The following is a 24,465-nucleotide window of genomic DNA, read 5'->3' on the forward strand; positions in this document are numbered from 1 at the left end:
TATAACTACAGCAAAATTTTTATTGGTTGTATAGGTGAAACGCAAAAGCATTAAAAGGTAAATTTCCCGCACGGCGCGTCAAGAAGCTTTTTACAGTCGCACAAATGCCAAGTTGTTTGCCGCCACCATGCATAATTAACTTTTCCCCTCATTCCCCTGAACATTTTTCAACTGAAAAAACTAACGCAACGTCACTTATAGATAAAATTAAAAAAGTTACCATAAATTTCGTAAGCTTGTAGCATACCTTAACTGTGTGCGTTGCTCTTTAGTTAAAGATTTTTCGCCCACAGCGCGCCAGAAATTTAACTTGCTAATATTTCCTGATTCAACGAGTGAGTTCACTTTGCCCGTGAAGAACATCTGGAGTTTTTCCAAACATTATGCTGCCATGATTTTGCCAATTACCTTCGTATTATTTTTGTAATATTTTACTGTGTATAAATTGTTTAACATGAAATAACTCAACAAATATAAATACCAAATTTTACACACGTTTCGCATGCATAAATATAGTCTTAAGTCTATAAATAACTAATGTTAATTGCGTTCAGTTCTGGAATGTAATTACATAAAAGCAGGTGAACTAATTTGTTTCTGCATTATTAACTAGTTTTAGCAAACTTATTTAAAGTTAAAATGCCTATTTCTACGCTGGGCAAGTTCTTTTTTACAACGTTTAGTCACCTATGTATAATAAATGCACGTGGATGACCAAGTGTAAAAACTTAAAATATTAACATATACGCTGTCGAACATTCTTTTCCAGCGAACTTTCGGGTCTAGACCATTTTAATAAAACCTTACGTATTAAAAAATCAACGACATAAGAAATAAAAATACATTTTCAAAAATACGTGTTTAATACAAAACTTTATATGTACATTCGGCTAACACAAGCATTTATAGTGTTCTAAATATCAAAACAGTACTAACAAAAATATAAAGCCTTTAACATTTGCAAATTTACATACACACACAAAAAACTTTCATTCGTTTCAAATTTTCACGAACGAAGGGGAAATTTTTACACCAATGTACACCGGTTCAATGAAACTTGCTTTCATTTGCATTTGTAAGCCGGCGATCTGCGGTAGTTTTCGACTGTTTCGCTACAGTTAAGAGAGTTATTTGAATGATTGACAAGTTCGCGTGATGGTTGCACGGTATTAGAGTCCACGTCCTTCAGGAGTGTCGCGGGGATGTCTAGTTGGTCGGGCGGTCCGGATGACGGCTACCGGCGGAACGCAGACACAGCCGTCGCCGCGGACAACACCAGTAGCACCTGCGCAGACGCCGCGGCGGGCGCCGAGCCGGCAGCAGCGGGGACCACGGTAACCTCTGCTTCCTCCTGGTCGTACACGTCGTCCAGAAGGCCGTCGTCGGACTCCAGCTCCTGCGGCGTGTGCAGGACCACGCGCCTGCCCGGGGAGGACTCGCCGAAGGGGGGAGCCGCCCTCGTCCTCAGGAAGAAGTCCCCGCGGGTCCTGCGAGAGATAAGTGGCCGCCGTCGATCCCAGAGTCCGGAGACCACTCGCAGAGCAGTCTCAACGTTAAAATATAACAAAGGGACAACACCTCGTTCGAACCCTTAAATCCTAAACAGTAAAATTATAAAACACAGCCTTCCTATAGTAAACTAACATGTGCAGGGGCGCAACAGGGGGGAAGGGTATTTGCCCCCCCTCTGAAACCTTGAAGTGGGGGCAAACGGGGGCAAAGAAGGTGCTGTGTAATCAATTTTTAGATAATAAAATTGCTTAAATAGCACCATTTTCCACCTTGAAATACAAATTCCCCGTACCCCCGCTTCAATAGGGGGATCGATGATTCTGTATAAAAAGGTATATTGCCCTCCCCCCTTTTTTTGGAAATTCAGTTGTTGCGCCTCTGACCGTGTGTGCTATAAATGGAAATAATTTTTTAGTTCTAAATTGACATTTGGTGCCGCCATTTTTTTTTATTTTCCAAAAATGTTATTCTCTGTTACCAATAGAAATTCATATTCAATTGTTTGGCTCGCATCCAATTCACGACTGAGGAAGCAGGACTAACCTGTTTTTTTTTAAACAAGGTAGATACTCCACTCCGAACAGAAAACTAGCATCGAACTTTAATATGATCCATACCATTAAGTCTCCGATTAAATTTGTCTCCAGTTAAATGTTTCATTCACCAATTGAAAAATTTCAGTGGCGGAACACATGTAACTTAGACACATGTGACCGGGAGGAGTACCGCTAGTATTTTAAGGGACCTAAACCAATATAATTAATTAAACGCGATTATAAAACATTAGTGGTGCTAAATTTCAGTGGTAGGACACTGAATAAGTGTAAACGTTTAAATAATTTAGGTTAATTTTTGCATGTTATTCCTTATAATTTATATTAAATCTAAATCCTTCCCATTAAAACTGCATTTAATTTTGGAAAACCTTTTCAGTCCCAGACACTGTCCCAAAAGAATATCAACTACTTCATTAGAGTCTTAAAATTTAACAAAACATCATCATTTAGACAAAAAAGGTAATTAAAATTAGTACAATTGATAACATGGACTATCTAGACAATGTAGGTTTAGATTTTCTAAAAAAATATTAGATGTAAGGGAACTGAAACTTTCACAGCAAGATGTGCGATCACGCTATAGCAATTATTTGTTAGCCTTTACTATAATATTACTAGAACGCAAGATTTAAACAAGATAGGGTTAGTTATTTTTCATAATTTTTTCAGCAGTTTTCGGAGACTTCCACTTTTAAAACACGCAAATTTCACGAAATAACGTAAAATCAAGTTTAAATATTAAGTACATAGCTTATATAGTTTAAACCACGCTACTACTTTTACTAAATGCTTGAGATAAAATTATAAAACTTACACACAGTAAAGAGTAACGATTAAGATGTGTCGCTTAAAAAAATACTATTGTTTGACGAAGTTTTAATTTTGTTTCATTTAAGAAATCGAAATTCTTCCATCATTGAAATTTTCCTGTTAAAATTTATCTAAGGAACCTTTGTAATTTCAGAAATTTTATATTAAATGTTCCAAGATTTAAGTTTTTTTTAGTTAATCTCTGAAACCTTTTAAGAACAGTCTTAACTTAAATTTTTCCACGAATTTCGTACTTAAAACTAATTTTTGTGGACTTGTCTAATGCGATTTTAAGCAAATTTAATACGGTAGTTTTAAACATAACTAAATTAACATTTAAAACCATTCATTCAAGAAAATACCTTAAGTATAGTAACAGCAGTAAATTACACTACTCGGGGGTTGCTTTTAATGCTTTAGTACCTCAGAAAAACTCAAGACAATGAAAAATCTATTTATTTAATTTTAAAAAATCATTAAAATCTCTGCTTGAGGTAAATAATTCTAGACAAAAGCCATCAACACCATCCAAAGCCCCTTAATGGTTTTTAGTTAAATCCTCCCACTTAATACGGAACATTATCCAAGCAAGGATATATTTGCAGGCATCCGTGCATCACCATTCTTACAACGTAGATTCGTTCTCCACAATTCGGACGAGAACCCCGCCCAACTAACTCAAGTCTGAACCAGGGAATCCGATTGCGTCGCAAGAACTCACGTCGCGGGAGTTTCCAGGCCCATGTACACCTTCTCCCGAGGACACTTGTCGGCGGTGTACTCCGCCCAGGATCCGCACTTGGTGGCCAGGAAGGCGGTGGGGTTGTACACTGACTCGGCGAACAGCACCGGCGCCATGAAGTGGCTGCATACGTCTGCAAAACAGCGTCATCGCCGTCACACGGACCGCCGGCGAGGTCCTCTCCGGCTACTCCCAAGGTTGTCTTCCTCCACCACACGATCCGGCGGTGATACACTTCAAGGCAGGATTTAATACCAAGTCCAACCGAGGAAGTTTTTCAAAAAATACGTCAGCAAGGATAAAAATTTGTCACATTCTGTATCCTGCAAAACCCGTATGTCAGAGTGCAACATCGCCGTCTTTAATACCATGGAATTTTTTGTAAAATATTTTAAACAGAACTTTCACTCATCGATTGTACAAAAAAATTATTTAATTGTATTAACTAGCACTTGGGTTTTTTATACCACAATGACACGAATAGGTATGTGTTGTACAAATTCATAGTGGTGAATTTGTTTCAACCCTTAAATGATGCTAATAAAATTTTAACTCAAGACACGGTTTTGAGACCGAGCCTGCAAAGAACTTTCGAATTCCAAAAAAAGCAAAGAACTTTCGAATTCCAAAAAAAGCAAAGAACTTTCGAATTCCAAAAAAAGCAAAGAACTTTCGAATTCCAAAAAAAGCAAAGAACTTTCGAATTCCAAAAAAAGCAAAGAACTTTCGAATTCCAAAAAAAGCAAAGAACTTTCGAATTCCAAAAAAAGCAAAGAACTTTCGAATTCCAAAAAAAGCAAAGAACTTTCGAATTCCAAAAAAAGCAAAGAACTTTCGAATTCCAAAAAAAGCAAAGAACTTTCGAATTCCAAAAAAAGCAAAGAACTTTCGAATTCCAAAAAAAGCAAGAACTTTCGAATTCCAAAAAAAAATTAAGGCAGACGTAATGCGTCCAATTACTCGCTAAACCACTGAAAATACATGGAAATGATTAAGTTAAGAATTTGTCATTTTCAGGTGGAAATTAGCGACGCAAAGAAACTCTGCAGTATCAGATTCGAGTTAAAGGTCTCGTGAACTCTTGTGACTTACGTGTTTCATGAACTATTTTATAGCGTTCTTTCAATTATTTCAGTCGTGATCAGGGTTCAAAGGATAACATGACCTCTGCCATGAATTTTTTTTATTTAGAGTAACACTAAACATCTTTGGGGAAATTTCAAGCAACAGACTTTTTGGGATGGGGGGGGACATGTAATATTTCATTAGGAGATGATATTCATAGACAGTCTAGGGACTTCAATCCCGGAGGCGAAGCAACCTACCCTTGACCTCGTCGTGCACGCAGGGGGGCTGCGGCGAGCGGCCGCCGTTGGGGCGGAAGTCCGCATGCCCCACGCGAGAGTCCGTGCCGTAGAAGTCCGCCGACGTGTGGATGGCCATGACGAAGTCCGCGTCTCCAGCGTCCAGCTTGTCCGCCGCGTCCTTCCCCTTGTACAAGGGTCCGGCCGCGTCCAGCGCTGCGGACAGGACAGGACACGTCACGCCGTGGACTGCCTCGAGGGTCCGCGGCACACACTGTTTAGCTTCCAGACACCACATTCCAGACACCACATTCCAGACACCACATTCCAGACACCACATTCCAGACACCACATTCCAGACACCACATTCCAGACACCACATTCCAGACACCACATTCCAGACACCACATTCCAGACACCACATTCCAGACACCACATTCCAGACACCACATTCCAGACACCACATTCCAGACACCACATTCCAGACACCACATTCCAGACACCACATTCCAGACACCACATTCCAGACACCACATTCCAGACACCACATTCCAGACACCACATTCCAGACACCACATTCCAGACACCACATTCCAGACACCACATTCCAGACACCACATTCCAGACACCACATTCCAGACACCACATTCCAGACACCACATTCCAGACACTACAGAGGGCAGAGAGCAGGCGCACCCACGATCCTGGCGAGCCGGAGCGGAGCTAGGCGAGCCGCCGCCACGCCGGCCACGTGCGCGCCCAGGCTGAAGCCCGCCAGCACCAGGTCCGAGCGCGCGGCGCCAGGCAGCGCCAGCAGCGAGCGCACGAAGCGGGCCACGGCGGAGCCCGCGGCCTGTGTGCCCTTCACCGCCGCCTCGTAGGGCCGCTCAGAGCTGGCCAGCTGGGCCCAGTCCGCCAGCACGGCGTTCCAGTCGCGCGTCGCCAGCACGGCTGCACAGACCCCCGACCATCAGCGGCCCTGCGCCTTTCCGTTACACATCGTGATGCCAGAAACATGTTACAACCTCGGCGACGACCCAAGTCGTGCTCTCTTGTTTCAGACATACTACATTTAACTTTCAATACCGAAACGTGATCAAATATGTACGCAAATTGTGTGTTCCACTACGCGTTATCTCCTCGCCCACCCCTAGAATCAGTTGCCGGAACAACGTCGACTATCTTATCTTTTGATTTACAGACCGAAATGTTTAACTAAATAATGAAACTGCTACGATGATGGCTATAAAAAAAATAAACAAAAACATTTCATTTTGAACACTTGAGAAATTCAGATTCGGAGGGTATATTCGAAATAATTTTCGGGGTTCGTATCCCGAGAAAATTGGGATTAGACCTCATCACTTATTTCTTATGAATTGAAATTCACATGCAACATTATGTTCAATTTTATTAATTTATATACAATCTCACATATGAAACCAATCTTTAGCTTGCCCAATTATAAAAAGAAAAATTATATAATCCAATTCAAAACAGTTCGACACAGTAATGTTTGCATTATGTCAAGGCTTAACAAAGATTTGCTCAAGCCATTGTCAGCTCGTGTCCAATGTTAATTACACAAACACCGCAGAAAAATTCGTTAACAGAATTAGCCAAAGGAACACAGCACAGACATCACAGCAGGTAAACTTGACAGTTGCAACAAAGATAGTAAATACAGAAAAAACGAACACTGGTAACAGTGTGGTTTTATTCTAATGTAGTTTTTTTGTTCTTGAGATCTAAGAGTAAAGCAGCAATAGCTAATATCCACAAACAGGTTATAAACTAATATCCACCACTGCAATAATCATTTAAGGAACGTGAAAATGTAGCAACTAAAATATTTATATTATTTTTTTCTTACTTTAGATATAACTAGGAACACCGTTATTAGAAATAATTCTACTTGATGTAGGCTTTTGGACATACGGCATTGCTTAGCACATGTCTGCAGAAGAAAACTACAAAAAAAACACAAACAAAAACACAAATTAAGCAAAATTGCTGTTGTCAGGATTTAACGCCACACAATATTCCACAACAGGAATATGATCAACAAGGAAAAAAAGACAAATGGACTAACAGAACGAAAAACCCCCACAAATGATGACAGCACAAAAATCCCGAACCCAAAAAAATTCTACACAAAAGTTGAAACGAGACAAAAACACAGCAAAACGAAAAGACTAAAACACAATTGTTTTCCAAAAAACCAAAACCAAAAAGAGAAACAGAAAAAAAAACCACAAATGATGACAGCACAAAAAATATTTTACCCAAAAAATTCAGCACAACAGTCAAAACGAGAATTTTTGGGTTAAATATTTTTTGTGCCGTCATCATTTGTGGGGGGTTTTCGTTCTATTAGTACATTTTTCTTTGTTTTTTCCTTGTTTGTTGACCATATTCCTGTTGTGGAATATTGTGGCGTTAAATCCTAACAGCAATTTTGCTTAATTTATGTTTGTCATTTGTGTGTGTTTTTTTTTTTTTTTTTGTAGTTTTCATCTGCAGACATACATGTGCTAAGCAATGGCGTATGTCCAAAAGCCTACATCAAGTCATGCACTCCCATTGCACAAATCTTTCAAAGATAATAGAAATAAGTCTCTTGACATCGGGGGCATCTAAGATGAGTGGTGATACAAAGCACTGGATGAATTTTATTGGGTAGGAATGTGGCACCAAGAGATTTGGATTAGATCCAGACCTGATTATGGATCATATCTCTGAACAAATTCAGACTTTATATTGTTGCAGAAATTTTACAATATTTCAGCAAGTTGAGTTTAATTCCCAAAATTCTGTAAACATTGGTGGCAGCCCGAAAGCTAAACCACCCACCTCTATAAACGTAACCGAAAGTTAATGCAAATTCAAGGAAACCATAGTATACCGAAAGTTACTGCAAATTCAAGGTAACCATAGTATAAGTCAAACGATAAGATATTAAATTCTCATAAGGCCATTACCAAGAGTCAAATAATTTGATTAATGTAAGTAATAGTAGTATTGTGTAGCAATTATAATCTTAACTCTGAACCTATAGGAGACTTACGTACCTGCGGTAATATAAACGTGTTCATAAAGATACTCAAAATTTAATAATTTATTCGTGAACTACTTCAGGTGTTTAATCATACGCACACAACTGCTATAGACACCGTAAACTTGGATTTCATTGTGAATTTCAGGTCAGATACTTTTACCATTGTAAAAAAAATACTGACTTACGTACCATCTTTAATGATGAGTGCCGACTTGGCCTTGGAAGATCCCCCAAAGCCGTGTATGATCAGGATTGTCGGCTTGCTGGCGTTGAACCCAGTCAGCTCATGGTCCAGTTCAAGCGGTGCGTGCTCTGAAGTCCTGCAGCAAAGAAGTTCAACTATTGAGTGCCCCTTCGTATTCTGTACTCTTTCTAAAGTTTAACTTTTCAAGTAGATACCAACTTTCTTCAGTCTCGAGCAGGCATATCCTATCTAACAGCAACACTGGAGTAATAATTAAGCTCATTACCATCTTTGTTGCGAGGTTCCTGCGTGTTGCAAGCTACTACACAGAAAAATTATCTGCACTCTTACAAGAGTTTTATTTTTAAATAACTAAGTTGCCATGTAGTTTGCAATACTACAAGAAATTAATGTATTAAGACAGATTTTTTAAAAATTGAAAATCATAGAAAATTAAAAATTAAGACTTATTATACTTATTGTTAATTATACTTATTGGTGTGATCAGTTAAAACCGGAAAGCTATTCGGGTAAGGTCTACAAATAACCAATTATTGGAAGTATTTTAACAATGAATAAATTCTCTAGTAATAATCAGAATCCGGTATTACTGCGAACAAATGTACAAATTTACAAATATTTGTTCTATTTAAAATAAAATTTACATATTACCAATGCGAAGGTTTCGTCCTCACGCGACTATCGCGAGCTATCACAGCCAAGGGAGCAGTGTAGTTCTAAAGTAAAATGGCACAAATGTTAATTTTTTAGCGATATTAAATCATGCAAGTCCATGGTGGGCCACTTGCATAAATTTAGCTCCAAAAACATTCTCTCATTGAGTACGCGACCACGAGGTTTAAATTGGGTCCTAGAAATCAAACTTATGTTTTCTGTATTAAAAACCAAAAATTTCAATGCTTCAAGAACCATTAAGGTGATACAATAGGATTAAGTCTATTTAACTTGGGTTTGTCATTAAAGTATTTAGATTTTAAAGAAAATGTTTAAAACTTCAGGTAAAATAGACACCGGCATCATCGCATTGATATCCTTAAAATATTCAGATTATCTCAAATACATAAACCAGTGGTGACCTATATTAGGTCAAGTCTATCGAGTCGAGCATTGACTTTTTCCCATTTTTTTAGATTTAATACAACTATCCCGCCCTGAAGTGGATCTATGAACATTCATCAAAAATTCTCGAGTAACTAATAGAAAACGCGAATGCTTTGTCTAAAACTCAAAACTAGGTCAGAACATTTCCACTAGAGAACCGGGAAAACTCTCGGATTAAACTGGCTTTGCGGTAGAATTTAAACGTCATAGAGGAGCTCTGCCAATTCTTGCTTATCGATTGGCTGATTCCTTAGTGAGAACCTTTGCTTTGTTTTTTAGCACTAATTTATTAGCTCCTAGCTGAGCACCGTCGTCTCACGGTCAGAGGATCGTGCCTCAACTGCCGTCCAATCATGAACCCTGCTGCAAGGCTTGCTAACTTGCAACGACATGAATCCGTGACATTTCCGTGCCTCTATTTCTACACGACTTTGAAGCAATGTTTAAGTTTAAATATATAATAATTATAAAGGTTTCCAAACAACGTTAAAAATAACAAATTAGATGGTTTAGTCTAATGAACTAAATATTTGTCAGGCCAACAGATCCTAAGCAATATTTAACCGTATTTTTTTCTGATATTTTTTTTACAATACAGATGAATCAAATTGATAAAAGTGACAGGGTGTTTACCAGTGGCGTTTATGCCACGATCTCATGTTTTACAGGTGGTTTTAAATTTAACTATTAAATATCCCTTACCTTTCATATAACTGGAATTTGACCGTATCTGCAGGATCCTCTGCGATCACAGACGAGCCTGTAACATTGAAACAGGCATGCCATTGCTGTAACGCGCGAGTACATGTAAGACATTTAAGAACTGTCTTGACATTGTTCAAAATCAAGCACACTGACATTCCAAAAGCTTGTAGTAATTTAACAGTAGCAAACTTCCCTAATTGGGCCTGGGTAGAGAAAAAAGGTACTTTTCAATAAACGAGCATAGCATAACAAACAATGTTACATTTAACAAAATAAATCCAAAAACCTGTCCATAAAATAAGTGACAAATTTAGGCATACATTGGGTAAGAATTTTAACTTCATACTAAGTCATTATGTCGACAGTGTTAAGAGAATGTTATATAAAGTAAAAGAAATTTGAAATATTAACAAATGCAAGATTAGTCAAGTTAAATGTCAGGAAACTTATTTCATATTTAAATTACAAACTTATCGTATGGTTAAATATTTAAACCAAAGTACATTTTTAAAATGCAGATGTAAATAAGGTATTTTATGCATTTAGTTTTTTATTAAAACTAAGTTTTAAAAATTGTACATTTTAATGGCCTTTACTCAGAAAATTGCTACAATTATTTTAGAGGCTGGGAGTAATTGGTGCAACAATTTTTATTTTAGTTTTTAAATTTAAACAGCAGTTCAAACAATTTTATCACCTTAAAGTCATTTAAATCTCAAAATTAAGTTTCATTCGTAAAGGGATTTAATCAAGTAGGCTCTGGAATTTAAAAACTGTACGCCAGTTATTAGATAAAATATTTAATCATAAACTATTTCTATTTCAAGGACATTGCGATGTGTGTTAAATTTAAAGTTCACCTTCCGTTCTCCCTCTATCGTATTTCCTAAAAAGCTAGTTTTTAAGAGCTTACACTATAAAAAAGTTTTCAGAAGGGTACGAAAAATCCAAGAAACAATTTTAATAATTTTATTTTATATTTACCATAGTCTTACGTTTAACGTATTCTGAAGCGTACCGATAAAACAAGTTTCCATAAAATTAAAATTTTCGAAAATCTTTTGGGTAGAGTACGGAATACCACATACACAATTTCAGAATAACTCACGTAGTTAAACTATTACCGTGGTTCATATACAGGCAAAGTGACTAGAAACCACATGTGTGTTTGTAAGGAGAGGGTGTGAATAACTGACGATCAGTTTAGTAGTATCATGTGAGTTTTACGAAGTATAGGCATACAAAACGCTTCATTTAAAAATTATAGTTATCTATTTAACGCAGAAATATTAAAATTAACAAAGCATATAAACTATGTTACAAGGTGATATAGGTCAACCTCGAAACACCAGCTACAACCACCGTAAGATTTCGACAGTATTCGAAACGGCTCAATTTTAGTACTTTTTTTTTTCTCCGCTTTGCAGTTCGCACACGTGGACTATCACAGTTACGGTCGCGGAAGCCGGATGTGTATCAATGCGCGCCAGGAAGTTACCGGCGTGCATCACGCACAGCATCCCGGTCCATCCGGTCGCATCGCGTGCGGCAAGGTCACCCCCGTGACACCGGGGTCACGAATGCCCTTCGGCAAAACAGTTGGTCATTATAAACATGCCCGCGCAACTATTGTCAAATATGTGCAACAACTTGGCTCTCGATATACGGCTTTTTTGTGAGACTAACTTCGTGAACGGAACTGTCGCACGGAAAGGAAATATGTAACCACGGTGCTGCCATCTGGTGGATAGCGCGAAACTAAGTTCAAAGCCAACGGGAAACTTCTTAGTATTAAATGTTTAAATAATTTTAAAATATAAGCAGTATTTTAATAAAAAAATATTTTTCTAAAATCATGTCCAACGCCGGGCTTTTAATATTTTTTCAAGTCTATTTTGCTTAATCGGCGTTTCATTAAATAGTTTTAAAATTTCGAATTACTAACCAAATGACTAGTCTACTTAACTGCTCCGGCATCTAATTCCAGTGGCGGGTGAGGTAACAATTCCGCGATAAGAAATTTAGTTGGAAAAAAACACAATTCACGTACATTTATCGCACTTTGGATTTTAAAGAATACTAGGTTAAATTGTATACCCCGAATTTCGAATTAGTGTATTTGAAACGAGAACGTGAATTTGTTAGTTACCCAGGTTGGATGTTTCACATCTGGCGAGTACTCAAAAAATATTTTCAATCAACATTTTTCAAAATTTTCAATACAAATCTGAAAGCAAAAAAAAAAAATTCACTTACGCGAATGCTTTTAAAACGTGTAAATTTTGGTATGCAAAAAACACGATAAATAGTACTTACCGCCAACGATTCGTTAACGAAATACTGGCTAGTTTCAGACTTAGTCACACCGACGCGACGCAACGCGACCGAAAGGGTTTTTCGGATCTAAATTCGCGTCGCACCCGCGAACCGGTCACGCTGACGTCACACACACGTCTCTCAACTATTGGCCAGAAACTTCTCATTCGCGTCGCGTCCATCGCGCTACAGGCACCACCGCGCACATGACTCATCAGCTTCAAGGAAACAGTCTACTCCCGAGGGTGCGTTTGTGCATTTCCGACTATATTTGTATTTTTTTTCAGTATTCCTACAAGTTTTAATTCCTGACTTAAAGCTCAAAGCGAATTGATTAGCAGTATTTAAACTAACTGTCTTAACCCTTTCGGTATTTTGCTACTTTTAGAGAATATAAATTTCTCAACAAATTCAATATTGCGGTAATCGGCTAGATTGTGTGTAGCCAGAAAACAAGATTTATGGTTAGTTTGTCCTATAATCCTGAGTTTCATTTTGTTGAGGCATCAAAATAGTTTTACGAGATAACCAACAGCAGACTAAGTAAAACATATATAAATTTTAAATTTAACGAAAGGATAGAATCACCCCTAAGCTGCTTTGTCTAAGCTTTGCAAGATGATCCGGATTTATTCCATAACGGTATAGAACCGCTGGTAGATTGATAATTGGATGGCAATTTAACTAATACCCGGAAACTGATATGCAGAACCGACTAAAGGGTTTAAAGCCTCTTGTGAAGTGTATATATAACGTAAGACTGGGTGTTAACTTGGATTAAGGCTCGTTAAAACAAGCTCAACTAGGCACTGCAAGTACACACGACTTAGCTTTCGCGAAAGCAAAATGTTAAATCGTGATATTTGGTTTAAAATATCACTAACCAATTAATTAGTACCAAACTCTTCAACCGAGTTTGAATCACATGAGTAAATTACATAAACACTAAAACGCTGGAGAAATATGCCTCGTGCTGCTTGCTTTCCACTGCTAAAGTTTACGAGCTTTACTGTAGGTCTTGCAATTTTGTTCCCTGCGCTGTTTTTTCCTGGCTATACGAGTAGGTGAGGTTACATTGAGATAAACTGACTGCGTTATTCGTAATTTACCATATACACAAACCCTACTACTCCCCCCCCCCCCCCCCGGCCAAGTGAGCTTCCGTTCAAGGTAAGTCAAAAGTGATAAGTAATAATATGGCGTTTTACCAAAAAAAAATGGAGTCCAACGTCCTAAAATATCACCCGCGAAGTGGTATTTTACATTTTTCTATTATGCGTACGTGCGATAAACAAGACCCAAAACATTCGTGTGTTGAGTGGAATGTTGAAAACACCTGTCTGAACAATTTACCCAACAGTTTGTTATTTCAATATTTACGGATACAACTAAAAACTAAATTGACTCACCACAAACTTTTTACGAATACCGAAAATTTAACCCCTCTCAAATTTTTAGCTGTAATGTTTAAAATAAGTTTTATTCTTTCACAATTAACAATTTGCGTTTAAAACATCCTTCCTGGGTATAAGTACAAACTTCACAAGTAACAGATGAAATTTTTTTTCTTACGAGCGCATCAATCATTTCACGTACCCTAGTTCCTAGCCACACCTGCGACAGCCCTCCCGTGCAAACTTCGGCAACTTGGCAATACCGACTGCCAATCGATCAACCCTTCTTGCACGGCGGGAGACACCTGCTCAGTGTTAAACGGTCGTTGCCAGCACAGGTAGGTCCAGTTTCCGAAATGTTATCTACAGGTTGTAACGAAACTTCTCAAAACCTCGCACAAACCTCAGATATCGACGTATGTGCAAGAGAAGTTCGAAAGTTCCCAGGTCCTTGCAAAGCGTGTGATCTCCTTTAATGTTTTCGCATTGCCAGACGCACTACACTTATCCAGTCTGGGGTTAAACTGGGTTAGTGATTTGAAAGCGGAATAAAAATAGCGAGCGCTTTATCAGGCCATTATCACCTGTGCATAGTTTGCTAACAATCTAAAACTTAGGTGTTAAATTTTTTAGCCAACGAAATTTCGCAATGAATCCAACATCTGTTTTTATCCCATTCATCCCACGACAGCAATAAGCAGCCTGTGCGTACAGTTTCTCAAACTAACTATATTACGTTATGATAAATATTGAAAAATTTGTAGATAATAATGTAAAAAAACTAACCCGTACCGAAACAGTTGCAGGATGTGTGGAGATGCACACAGCTCTACAGGTGCGCACTGTACAGGCGTAATGTGACCACTAAACAAAACTGTGCGGTTGAGAAATGCCATCAAAGTTAAGTTTTAAATGAGAGGAAAACAAATTACCGAAATATAAAAAAAAAAAAAAACCTTTCTTCCGTGTTTACTACAACCATTTGCGTAACCTTTTATAACCACAATATCTGGCGAGATAAAATAAAAATACGATAGCCATCGTAATTTTTTCCAGGAAAATCTCTTTAAAGAGTAGGTAATCGCAAGAAAATGAATAACTATACCACTGGCGTCAGAAAGTTTCTGCAGTAAACAAACTTAGTGTCACTTGCGTGATTACATTTTAGAATTAAGGCTCACATTTAAGCCGATTATAAATAGTGACGTAGGGCAATGAACCTTTAAAATTAATCGATTTAGAAAAGTGGTAAAATGGTCGTTTAAGAAACGTGGGATTGATGATGGTTTAATGGCCTAACGTCATATCTATCCCCTACAAAGCTCCTGGGTTGTAGAGTGGAAAGGCCGCAGGGGTGGACTCAAGAGTTGGAAATTGTTTACTTACCAGCGAGCAGGAAAATTGCTGCCACAAAGTTGGCAAGCATGGCGACGGTTGGATGAGTTATAACTGCGGCGGAAGTGAGATGTTAACGACCTGTAACAGGACATGCATGTGCGCTTCATTATACCTACTCCCGACGTTTCTACGAGTAATGTCTATTAATCAAAACTTAAATTTAAGAAATTGCCGACTTTACTTTCTCTTGAAGAGGAAACGAATGTGCATCACAGAAATTAATTATATTTATGAACACTAGCTGAACAGCTTTGGCTGGCTTGCCGTAAATATCCCAGCTGAAAGCAAATTCACTATTTAAAATTGTATTATAATACAGTATGCTTTCACACAAATTGTTTAGAATTCTATAAGCTGTCGGCAATAACTTATTAAATGAACTATGAAATCTCACATTGACTTAAACAATGGAAAGTATGGTTAGATTTAAATGGATCAATTTTAATCAATCAAGAATTAAATGCAAAAATTCAACATTAGTAACAAAAGGCACACGTTGTGGTACAGAATTAAGGTACGAACATCGTACAGTCTAAACTGCGTTAAGCAGAATTGAAATCTCCCTCGGCAACGTATCAAAGATTGTTCCAAGAAAAGCAAAAACCGATTGCGTGTTTCATTTCCGTGGAAACCTAAACCATAACTGGTTCAGGACAGTTTTTGCGTGGAAAATATATTAAAAGTCACGTTCATACATAATGTTTGCAGGACACTGCAGCACGGAACTTGTTAATTTCCAGTTCGCAGGAGGCAGTGCATTAGGCGCCGGGAAATGAGTCGGAACCAGACAAAGGTTTAAAGTCGAGACACGTGGAGGGAGGGGTAAACTAAGCTGTCAACTGCAGCGCCGCCTTTGTTCAGCGTGGACCAATTTCCTTACGTCTTACTCCACTGTCGCAGAGCTCATTGTGTTCGGTATAGCGAGTGCATCAGCCCCCCCCCCCCCCCCTCCACACCCCATCGACCTTTTCAGGCACGAAATTAGAAAACCCACACTTCACTGACGTACCCATACGTTCAGACAGTTACATTATAATTTTATGAACAAAAACGCTTTAATCCCAAGCAGGTTCACAACACGTTCAAACAAAAGAACTGGTTAAAACGATTTAAATTTTACAAGAAGCTAAAGTTACACACACTAACTTTTAAACATTTTTTTTTTCTACTTTAGTATCTTAAAATGATAACATAATATTTACATAACCTTACGTGCCACGCAAATTCATGTCGACTGATGCTGCAAACATGTTCCATAAATTTAAAAAAAAAATGAAATTTTTACGAAGATGAGTCAATATACCAGCTCAATGCTAATTTAAAGTCAAGTTTTAAAAGTATTGTTAATCCGTCGTAAAAGATCTCTCGTTTAGGAAATGCTAATTTTCCTAGCTCAGTTCACTGTACTATTACAAACAATTGGCAGACCACCTCTACTCTCCTATTCAGAACAGCATCGTAGCCCAAGTATTAAAGTCATGTTGCACAAAGACTCGCGAAACCTAATGTTTTAAAAATGAACATTTATAACTGCGTAAACTTAAATATACACTACCAAATTAAGGATTTAATCATGCCTTCACTAGCACAGTTGCGTATGCATATATAATAAATACCTTATGTTTGTATAATATCTTACTACTGTAAATGCCCCCTTTGACCCTTTGGCCATTCTTCCACTGAAAGCCGATTAATTTCTTAATGATACAGGAGAATCAAACCGTTAAAATGATTGTGTTAAGGTTTACCTACAATGTTTTGGACATTTATACTTTTATTACTATTATAATTATAACATTATCACAAAACAATTGGTGTAGTTACATTAAAATTAATTTAATTTAAGTTCATCTTAGAAATTGACTAGGTGTGACAAGCGTTAACCAAGTTGCCAAGGGTCAGCATTAGCAGACATTGAACGCCTAATTAAACAATAAGCATACAATAACGTTCGCAAGTATCCACCACCGAGTGATGTAGAGAATATGGGTATTAATTACATGTCTCAAACAGATCCGAGTTTCTACGCAGGGAGGGTGACACCAACCACCAGCCACAGTCGCCTCTAAGCTGTTCCAATCAGAGCCAGGCAAATGAACATTCCTCAGTGGAAACTTGGTCCTCAGTACGTAGAAACTGCTGCTACGCAATCAACAAAGGAACTTGCAGAGCTACCAAGCCAAATCCTTTCACACATTTTCCACGGGCGGTTATGGTTTAGAATTTGGTTATTGTACAACATTTAAGTATTATAGGTTGAAGAATTTTTTCATGTCCAACATGTAATAGAAGCTATTAACGTGATCTTAAATTTTATACAACTATATGGTTTTTAATGATTTTACAGATTTCACAGTACAAACACACCACACGTATCCAATAAATTTCTTACAACATACGTAACACAATTTTGTACTTATTCGCGCGCTTCAAAAGAGATTCCATTCTACTTATTACCTCACACCTTAACTCGCTTCTAGTCAACTACGTTAACCCACACTATTCGTCCCAAATGCTAGTGCATTCTTAACTTTCCATTACCATTCTACCACCTTCAGTAATGTCTTATGATTTAACTGCGTATTTGCTATGCATTTTGAGTTTTTTATATTTATAATAGATGCCCCAAGACCCATTTTCACAGTTACACGAGTTAATATCAATTAAAAGTTGACCTATTTTTAAGGCTTACGTGCATAGACGCATTTGTAAATATTCCAGAATTAGAAAAACGTCCTAAGGCTCGTTTCAGACATGAAGACTGCGCGCCAGCGATTTGCAAGTCAGTTTCGACTTTGGCCAGTTCAACGACACCAAAACAGATGTCTTAAGTAGTTTTAGGGTAGTATTAGAAACATAAAAATACTATAACTATAATCCTGATATTAAAATTTTATAATCATAAGGTGACTATTGGGCAATGTTTCAATAGAGCGTTTCATGTCTTGTGTATCGAACGATGAGTATGCCCGTCGAAGGTTTCCAAACCTTCTACGTCAGTTTACTAACCAAATGTTAGTTATGCGTGGTGTTCCCCAAACAGACTGTTTATTGAAAGGGAAGCTACGCATCACAAATGTAAGCAATGACTGAATTCGTGGACAGAACAGGAGACGATTGTGTAAATGAAAACTACGAATCCCGAAAAGGGGTGGGGAGCGAGTGCGCTCTGCTGACGAGAAGGAAGCGGACAAGAGTGTGTTGGGAGACTCCTGAGGAGGTCATGGATTGGGACAGAGCTTGGTCGGATGGAGGAGACTTGGAGAGTCTTAAGATGTACTGTAAATTTCTATGTATCTAGAGGTGTATGCAAAATATCTGTTAAGTATGAAACTTGTAAAGACTCAATAAAGAGGAATAATACGAGATGTCCTGATCGTAGTAAGTTATTGCTTTTAATCGCTCCGCTGCCCCAAAAAGCCTCACCTATTAGGAACCAACCGCTCGGTCACGACAAAGCGTATTTCACTGAACACATTATCTACAACAGCACGCGTACACGGACCCGTACGGAATAGATCGGCAATAAGCCCTTCAGTTTACGTTAAGCCGCGCGACCAATAGAAACCCAAGAATTTGGCCACTGTTGTAACCATGTACATTTTAATACGTAAAAATGTTTTGAAGCAAAACCTAACACCTAGTTTAATTACTTTGTGGTTAATTTTATTTGAAAATTTAAATCCTGACCCATGTTCTGAAGACACTTTAAATGTTTTAACATCTAACCATTTGGTGGGAATGGAAATATGTCATGGTGACATGGAACGGAAATGTTACTACGGTGCTGTCTTCGTTTAAGAATGGCGTAAACCAAATTTCACAAAACCAAAGTAAATTTTCTAGTATTAACTGTTTAAATTAATTTTAATTTAATATATTTTGATAGAATCCCTTGCTCAAAATCAGGTTCATAGCCGGGGTTCAGTACTTTTTTTCAAAGTATTTTTCGCTTTAATCGGAGCAGTTTCATTACATAGTCTGCTAATGAAGTGATTCAATGGTCGAGGTAGCTGCTCTGGCGGCTAATTCTAGTGGTCGGCGCGGAAGATAAGCGAGATTCGTGGCAAGAAAAGTAGCTTAAACACCATTTTCGTATTTTAAAAGAATGCTACGTTAAAATTTTCATGTCAATAGAGTTATAGTATATTAATTTGATCGTTACCGATGTTATTTTTAAACACACCACAGCTGAGTAAGATACATTTAATTAAGATTAAATTTTCCTAACCGTTCCGAGTTTTATGTCGGTTGCAGTTACATTTACGTGCATCGCAGAACAGGCCTCGATGAGGCCTCACGTCCGCTAGACCCGTTGCGTCGCCGGAGAAAACTCGTGTCACGGCCAGACACCACGTGACACCCCCTTCCCCCTCCGACAACCCACGTCGCGCGCGGGGACACTACATGCACACGTGACCACCCGCACGGCCACTGACTGTCAAATGGTTCCAGCTAGAGGTCGTCCGTAGTCTCAGAAGAACCTCTTCAACAACCTGGTATCACTACAAACAAGATCCTAATGGTTTCATTTTTTTTTTGACGTGACGGTCTAATAAATCGACGAACGCCGGCTGCACGCACGAAAAAGTGTCCCGTAACGCACATTGTCCCGTTACGCTGTTTCCCGTTACGCTATTTGTACGCTTGCGCAGCATCTATCTTCCACTCGATTGGAACCACCATCGTTTTGACTTTTTCGAGGCACATTAAACTTGGAAACACTCCCATTCGTTTCCTACTTTTCCTATCATCGCCCTATCCTTAACAGAATAACACAGATTGGAAGAAGTTAAATAGCAAACATGTATAAAAGTTATAGTTGAAATAATCTCTTCGTTAAAAGTAATAAACATATTTGAGTTAATGAATGCAAATAAAAGTAAATTTATTAATTAAATTGTAGATTTCATTTCACTCCTTTGTATCCATACAAAATAATAATTCAATAAAAATGATTCAATTTTATTCATAAAAGTATGCAATCATTTCATCAATGTTTTGTTATGACGTTGTCACGTTAAAACTATCGTCCGTAAACCAACTATACAGACAACTAATTTTTTTATTTAAGGAATTAAGCGTACAGAGTATATTTTTCAACTAATTGCGTATTAAAATATTTTACTTAATTTATGTTACCAATACTAATTCTTTTTAACTTATTTCAAATACTTAAAGATTATTTAGTTCATTTAATTCAAGTTACTTGTAACGCGAAAACATTAGTACGCGCACACTATTTAACCAATGTATTAGGTTAGAGCTATAAATTTATTAACATAAAAAATAAGCATAAATGTATTCCTAAGTAATAAAAAAAGTAACTTAACGATTCAGTATAATTAGTGAGGTATGTATTAAAAATAATTGCTCAGAATAAAATTAAATAGTGAAGTATGTGAAAGCTAAAAAAAATATAAAAATGTTTAGAAATTAATTATAATACTAGGTAAATTTTTTTCTTGTTTTCTATAAATTTTATTACTATGACAAATAATTGACCAAGTTTATTTAAATATTTGAGAATTGTTAAAATATGTACCAATTTCACGATTTTAGTGGCATTTTCGTGTTTTAGAGTATCGCAAATCGAAGGTAATCCTTCACCCAACAAACTTTTACTAGTAACTCGCCGGCGAGAAAATTTGCTTGTTCATTCGCCCAGCGAGTGTTCCAGGACGAATGCAGAACTAGTAAGACCAGAGATGGTGACCAAATTGCTCACACTCGCCAGACATTTATGGCTGACGAGCAAACTCACCCAGGTAAATTTAAGAGTAAGATATTTGGTTCGCACCATAGCTTTGCATTATTGCTCAGATTAGTCAAATTTCATTATAGTTCTTTTAATGATTCTTGCAATGAGGAACGTTGATTTTAAGTAATTCGATTGGAAAACCATGCATAATTTACACTAGTCTTAAAAACTAAAATGAACTAATGCATAAAAATGCAGAAGACACGCCAATATCTTGTTAATTCAAATTTCACATGCCTAGACAACTCATTCCGTGGACGTAATAGACAACTTATTGCACAGACGATCATAGTGGGCTGACGAGAGTTTCATCAGTAAATAAAATAAAAACTTCCCAACAGCAATGCAGACGAACCCAACGATAAGACTGGTAAGATAAGACAATACGTAATCTGAACTACAAATCGGGCTTTACGACAAGGCAGCATCAACGTTCCGGGAACTGACATCTGCTCCAGACATCAGGTTACAAGCAGCGATTAAATTCGTAAAACGCTATCAACCCACGAAAACTGTGGAGCGGGTGGGATATTTTTTCTTTTCCCCTACCAGACGCAGGCCCACGCTCCGATAGTAGATCTCGCCCAGTGTAATTGACCCTTCAATTGGACGTGTTCCCAGAGCTGGGACCCCGCGTGACCGAGAAAATCGACAGCTAAGATGTAGAGACACCAGCGCCGCATTCAGTTGCCTCGGGTCTTACAAGGAACCGCGCCTACCGAACACTTTATACCACAAATGTTAACCTCCGTGCACTAACTGTCCATGGATTTCCGTAAATGTTAGATTGTCTATACATTTAGAGATATTGACCGATTAAGTAGCTTGGCTTCTAGTTTGTAGCCGCGTCAATGGCGACTATCACCGACGTTTCGGTCGAAACTGCAGTCGCCATGATCGGGGTTGTTATCCTGACAATGGCCGCGAAAGCCTTCGCCTATATTATAAATTCATTCATTTAAAAAATAAAACTAAGAGTATTATCATCTTCATACACTTAAGACTACAGCTTGATAATACAGAATATAAATTTTTTTTAAATACTTAGGTTCGCGTTATCAAGCGTACAGCCAAACCCACAAACCACAACGAACGAGGACAAGGGTGAAAATTTTTTAAACTCCCGACAAGCCTCAAAACACCTTGTGAAACTGACAAGTTACCCTAACCGAAACGGCTCAATAAATATCTTACATTGCCCAAAAATGATTATACCTTTTAGCACAACGCTCATTACACAATTTTACATACAGCTGTAAAAAGGGTTCAATTAAGTCTTTTATTGTTATGTTTACATTCAAGGGGATGTTAACCTAACTTTTTGGTATTTAGTGCCAAAATATTAACAACGTAAACCACAGGCTAGCTTAAAAATACTGCGTGAAAATAGTTCTTTCCTGCAATGCATTTGCTGCCGCGCTGCAATAAAATAAATTATTCACCACACACTGCAATGTACCAATAAAATTGATACATTAATACCAAAATAACTTAAAGACGTGTAAAATAATTCCCGTGCAATTTAAGTATAATTACTACATTAATCTACAGTCAATTTTTTTTTCTAGTAGTGTAGGATAATTTTTTTCACACAAAATACCACCCTTTAATTTTTCACTGTCAAAACATTCGCGGGCAATTTGGGAATAAATCATCCTTACAAGATGAACTGGATAGTCAACAAAAACTGCCTCGATCGATGTTAAAATCCAGGAAGACGTTAAGGCAAATGGCAGAAAGAAAAAGCTGCCTCTAAGACTGCCAAATTGACAAATGATCCCGCTAGTGTTAAGTATAGGCGTGAAAATTTTTATTCGCTCGTTACATTGACAGTCTGCCGAACTGTGACAAAATGGTCACAAGTTTTGAATCGCTTATAACAGTTAGTACCTACTTTATTTGCGTTTGTCAAAGATTTTTAACACCAAGACGATTAATCAAACTGGCTCAATGTGGTACTAGGAATACATAAACAGAGAGTACGGAATTGTTAATTATAACTGGATATTAAATTACTTGGCGGAAACTTTTGGATTGAGTTAGCAAGTTATCCCCCTCTTCCGGGTTAAAAAAACTTCCGCGGGCATCCACACAAATAAAAATTACTTAACAAAAAAAAATGGTAAAAATATTCTGGAGGCTTTTTATATTTTTTAATTTTATCCTGTTCAAATAATTTTAACCAAAAAATTGGTTGTCTGTAAAGTCGGTTTACGGACGATAGTTTAACGTGATAACGTCATAAAACATTGATAAAATGATTGCATACTTTTAGGAATAAAATTGAATAATTTTTATTGAATTATCACTATTTTGTATGGATACAAATGAGTGAAATTAAATCTACAATTTAATTGATAAATTTAATTTTATTTGCACTCATTAATTCAAATATGTTTATTACTTTAACGAACAGATTTTAACTATAACGTTTATACAAAGGAGTGAAATGAAATCACAATTTAATTAATAACTTTACTTTTATTTGCACTCAATTCAAATAAGTTTATTACTTTAACGAACAGATTATATTAACTATAACTTTTATACACGTTTGCCATTTAACTTCTTCCAATCTGTGTTATTCTGTTAAGGATAGGACGATGATAGGAAAAGTAGGAAACGAATGGGAGTGTTTCAAGTTTAATGTGCCTCGGAATGTCAAATCGATAGTTGTTCCAATCGATTGGGAGAGAGATAGATGCGGCGCAAGCGTACAATGAGCGTAACGGGACAACGAGTCATACTTGTTCGTGCGTGCAGCCGGCATTCAGAGATTTATTAGACGTCACGTCAAAAAAAAGAGCACATTTTTTTCTAGTCCAAATGTTCCGTTATTGTTTCTTGCTCGACACAGTATTTGGTTTTCTTTAATTGTATTAAATGCAGTTAAATGAAATCAGAGCAGGTGATGCACGGCAACTCACGTTCAACAGTTATGATCGGGAACACCGACATCTTGGGGGAGTGATGCTGCAGAATGATTGTGGTCCAGGACATCCGGGGAGACGCGAGGGCAACTCCCTGTTTGCGCTCTGCCCGGGGAAAACCCGGAACCCGAGCGGAGACCGGACGCTTGTAAACATTTGTGTAGTTCGTCCGGTAAATATTATCGGCGCCCCGGCTTCAGGAAGGCTCGCGGGCGCCAGGGCGAGATTGAAAATCAGGCTCTCGTCGCTTCCCGGTCAACACGAGGCAGCGGAAATAACCGGTACGAAGTGTCCCTTGGACGAGAGTATAAAAGATTGGTCAACAAAAGACTGCCCCATTTTCAATTCTATATTACAATAAAAGTTAAAATTTTGACCATTTACAACAAATCCAACATCAAATATAATGTAAACAAACCTATTTTTCACAAATGTTACAAGCTTGTTAAAATTTTATCCAGGTAACTTCTTACATTTACGACTAACTTCGTGATTTTACCGACACTAGTTTATATTAAACATGAGTACAAAATAATATTCTTGTTATATTATAAAAAAACTTGAAACGCTTAAGATTCATCCACTTGTTGTGGAAGTACCTTCTTTTAGAGTGAATTATAGAACGATAACTCAAATACGGTGTGGTCTACGAAGATTGTTATTTGAAATTAA

General features: G+C 37.6%; 1 protein-coding gene across 1 annotated transcript in view; it reads right to left on the reverse strand.

Annotated features, from left to right (window-relative positions):
- Window positions 1-844: 844 nt before the first annotated feature.
- LOC134534036 (phospholipase A1-like) overlaps window positions 845-24,465 on the reverse strand; it is a 28,968-nt gene continuing 5,347 nt past the window's right edge. Inside the window, exons 2-8 of the mRNA XM_063371992.1 lie at window positions 15,091-15,180; window positions 9,992-10,049; window positions 8,173-8,303; window positions 5,622-5,876; window positions 4,947-5,141; window positions 3,601-3,754; window positions 845-1,487 (exon numbers count right to left, since the gene is read on the reverse strand). Coding sequence (XP_063228062.1) covers window positions 1,235-1,487; window positions 3,601-3,754; window positions 4,947-5,141; window positions 5,622-5,876; window positions 8,173-8,303; window positions 9,992-10,049; window positions 15,091-15,130 — 1,086 coding nt within the window. The 5' untranslated portion in view covers window positions 15,131-15,180 and the 3' untranslated portion in view covers window positions 845-1,234. The remainder of the gene's footprint in view (window positions 1,488-3,600; window positions 3,755-4,946; window positions 5,142-5,621; window positions 5,877-8,172; window positions 8,304-9,991; window positions 10,050-15,090; window positions 15,181-24,465) is intronic.

The sequence above is a fragment of the Bacillus rossius genome, chromosome 7, assembly GCF_032445375.1.
Source record: "Bacillus rossius redtenbacheri isolate Brsri chromosome 7, Brsri_v3, whole genome shotgun sequence".
NCBI classification, from domain to species: Eukaryota; Metazoa; Arthropoda; class Insecta; order Phasmatodea; family Bacillidae; genus Bacillus; species Bacillus rossius.